Source organism: Hevea brasiliensis, chromosome 11 (genome assembly GCF_030052815.1).
Source record: "Hevea brasiliensis isolate MT/VB/25A 57/8 chromosome 11, ASM3005281v1, whole genome shotgun sequence".
Taxonomy (NCBI): Eukaryota; Viridiplantae; Streptophyta; class Magnoliopsida; order Malpighiales; family Euphorbiaceae; genus Hevea; species Hevea brasiliensis.
In genome coordinates this window covers 5,731,147-5,734,505 of record NC_079503.1, presented here as the reverse complement: position 1 = coordinate 5,734,505, position 3,359 = coordinate 5,731,147, and the positions used below count along the sequence as shown (strand labels likewise).

The window sequence follows — 3,359 nt, the reverse complement described above, 5'->3', positions numbered from 1 at the left end:
TGACTATTATACTAACGGATTAAGGATTAAGAAGCGAATGACTAATTTATTTAATTTTTAAAATATAAAAATATCAAAAAACTAAATTATAAATTACCCCATTCTTTAATTCCGGTGGTTGAGGCAAATATTATGTTTTTGCTTTTGTTTAGTATTTTAAACAACTACAAATTTACAAATAATAAAAGTAAAAGTAATAATTGTAATAAATTTTTATAAAAATTATTTTTAAATAATAGTAAATTTATAATTATATTAAAAATATTTTTATCATTAATTCGTTTACAAGTTTGCTATGTATATTTAGATTAAAAGATATATAAAAAGAAATCTATCATTAGTTTACAAGTAATACATTCATATCCAAAGAAAGGTTACATGAAATCTTGACAAACACACAAAAAGAAAGATTATTCTTATATGGTAGAGCTACCTATTAAATATATGAGACGTATTTTGAGTCATCAAACTTTAGAAAGAGAAGGAACGTCTCTGTACAGCAGGAGTGAGAGAGCTACTTTTTCCCAAAGAAGGTCCATCGATGAGATGAACTCTCTGAGGCAACAGATAATATTTAATCATAAGCTTTTCAAAAATGTCCTTCATCGCTAATACGAGCTCAGATCTTCGTTTGAACCTCTTTGCAACATTGTGAAAGTTTATGGTGTGTTTAAAATAGAGAGCCACTTTCATTTTATTCATATCCTCTATCTCCTTAAACTGTAGGCTGTCACTAGCAGGACTCCATCGCCTAGGATTGGCTTCAAAGTACCTGAGTTTCAAATTAATCCATCTCTATTAATATTAAAATATAAAGAACGAAGTGCAAAAAGATAAATATAAAGCATTGAGGTTACATACTCTCTGATGCTAGCTTGTAAATTCTCAATTTTCTCCTTTGAAGTATGAAGATCAATAGCAAATTCGAAAGAATCTGACATTGGTGGACTTCTGTATAAGTTGCTAATGGGTTTGGTAGCTAAAACTGAATTAGGATAGTATATCTTTTCATTATCATATTTCAGAAAGTTTGTCGTTAGTATTTCCATCTCTTCAACAATCATCTGGAATCAATGTAAGTATCAAAATATTAATCATTATTATCAGCTAAATGAATCATCCATCACAAGGTTTTGAGATTAGGGACTTGCCTGTATGCCATCAACAACACACCGATCGCCTACATCAAAGGGGTGCATGATAAATACGAATATGATGGATTCAAATACAGTCTTTGCAGCGTTGCCAAACATGAAAACTACAAGTAGAATTTGAGAAGACATGAAGACAAGTACTTTGATGTTTAAATATTCCATGAAAAGTAACCACACTACAATGATAACGAGAAGCACAACCACGGAAAACAATTTATTCAACTCGTCAACCGCTGTTTTCCTTTGTTTCAAGGCGCTGTTAACAGAGTCATAGCTGTTGTAAAGTGAAACCTGTAAACCACGACATCATTAGAAAATATAATAATTGGCCTTTATTTCTAAATGTAAAAGATTGATTTTGATAAGAGAATTTACCACCCAACTCCTGAAAACTGATCTCTTGATCTGTTTACCTTCGCCCATCTGTTTTTCTTCTGCTGCTTCTTTGAAATGCTTATAATCATCGGCATCATCAGGTATGTATTCCAATAATTCATTCATGTCTATGTATCTAGTTCATCATCAAAGAGATTAACCAAAAAAAAAACGCATATGTAGCCCTTAGAACAAACTAAAAAGCGAAATCAAATTGGAAATTACCTTTCATCGTCACCACGTTCAAATTTCTTGAAAATCTCATTAGCAGCATTCGCTGCTCTGTTCTCATCTGTGATTTCTTCTTCCTCATAGCAGAGATTAGGCAGCTTTTTATTCCGAATCGCATCAAATAACTCTGTTGTTGTGTACTTCATTGTGCCGTCCTGGGGCTTTTGCTTCGTTGAAATGGATTCAAAGATCTTACGACTACGGTCTGCTGCTTTAATTTTCTCAAACAAAGTCTTCATATGGAAGGAAGCTACAAGCTTAACTAACAAAGTTTTCACTAACCACATAGCAACTCCAATGAGACAACCACCAATACCTCTAGTAACACCATCTATAGTCTTCTTAGTACCCTCGCTTAGCTTATTATCCCCCCGATAAAACAGCAATCCCCAAGCCAAAAACACCAAAGCCAGCCAAATGAAAACCAAAACACTCTTCTTCATTCCATGATAGTAATAAACCACTTCGACCTTGAAAAGGAAATTCTTAATGATCAACGACTCCACAGCAAGTAGGAACAGGTACACAGTCAATCCACCGCCCAGAACAACCAGTAGTAACACACACCATTTCCATAATTCGAAATCCCAAATCTTAGAATTTTGCAATCTATCCACTGTTAAGCTAGAGATTAAAAGCCCAAAAATAATGCACGAAAATACAATAGACCCAACGAAGATGGTGTAAAATTTCCAGCCTTTTTTGTTCTCACCATCCTTCCCATTTGGCATCGGGATTCTGACATCATCTGTTCCCTTAGCCATCTTTGGTTGCTTCTATGGCAGCTTACTTTTTCTCGCACTTAGTACTTACAATGCAAAACATTTATATATAAAATAAAATAATTTTATGCATATATCGTATTATTAGTCATTATCATGCCTTTCTAGTTTTGATTATTTATATCGAGATTAATGGATTAATTTTAAAGAAGAAAAACATTTATTTTGTGGTCTGATCTTAAAACTTTAGCTTTACTTAATAAGATATATAAAGGGCAATTAATTAAAAGTTTATTGTAAATTGTATTTAGAATTATTTGGAGATAAAAATATAAAACTGTTTTTTTTTAAATAAAATATAAAGTTTTCATTAAATGAATCTATAATACAAATTTTAAATACAAAAATTTATACCGTCACAATTTTACATACAATTTTACATGAGAAAATTAAAGACAAATCACTTATATAAAATATAATAACAATTATCTTAATTTAAAAAACTTAATCATACTGACAAAACATTTAAATTGGCAATTCAACAGAAACACGCTTCACTTGATGATGATCTATACTGTTTGATTCTACGGTCAATAAGGAAATTTATTTTATTTATTTTTTTACTTCCAAATTTTTTTTTAATGAAATATTATCTTATAATATTAAATATTATTTAAAAAAATACTTATATACATTTTTTAAGGAAATAAACTCACAATATTTATATTTCTAATAATTAATTAATAAGTATTTATCACATCAAAGTTAATAATAATAATAATAATAATAATAATAATAATAATAATAATAATAATTATTATTATTATTATTATTATTATTATTATTATTATTATTATTATTATTATTATCAATTAAT

General features: G+C 29.4%; 1 protein-coding gene across 1 annotated transcript; it reads right to left on the bottom strand.

The window, feature by feature from the left end:
- Nucleotides 1-337: 337 nt before the first annotated feature.
- On the bottom strand, nt 338-2,582 carry LOC110670073 (mechanosensitive ion channel protein 10). Its single transcript, XM_021832017.2, has 5 exons — nt 1,755-2,582; nt 1,530-1,665; nt 1,152-1,445; nt 862-1,064; nt 338-772 (listed from the first exon to the last, which is right to left on the bottom strand). Exons 1-5 carry the CDS (start codon nt 2,522-2,524, stop codon nt 472-474), a joined length of 1,704 nt encoding a protein of 567 aa, XP_021687709.2. The 5' UTR covers nt 2,525-2,582; the 3' UTR covers nt 338-471.
- Nucleotides 2,583-3,359: the final 777 nt, after the last annotated feature.

Excerpts from the sequence above, each read along its gene's own strand:
- LOC110670073 (XM_021832017.2), bottom strand. The coding sequence starts at position 2,524 with ATGGCTAAGGGAACAGATGATGTCAGAATCCCGATGCCAAATGGGAAG. Across the intron at positions 1,666-1,754 it reads GAACGTGGTGACGATGAAAG|ATACATAGACATGAATGAAT; the intron begins GTAATTTCCAAT and ends ATGATGAACTAG. Across the intron at positions 773-861 it reads TTACAAGCTAGCATCAGAGA|GTACTTTGAAGCCAATCCTA; the intron begins GTATGTAACCTC and ends TTTGAAACTCAG.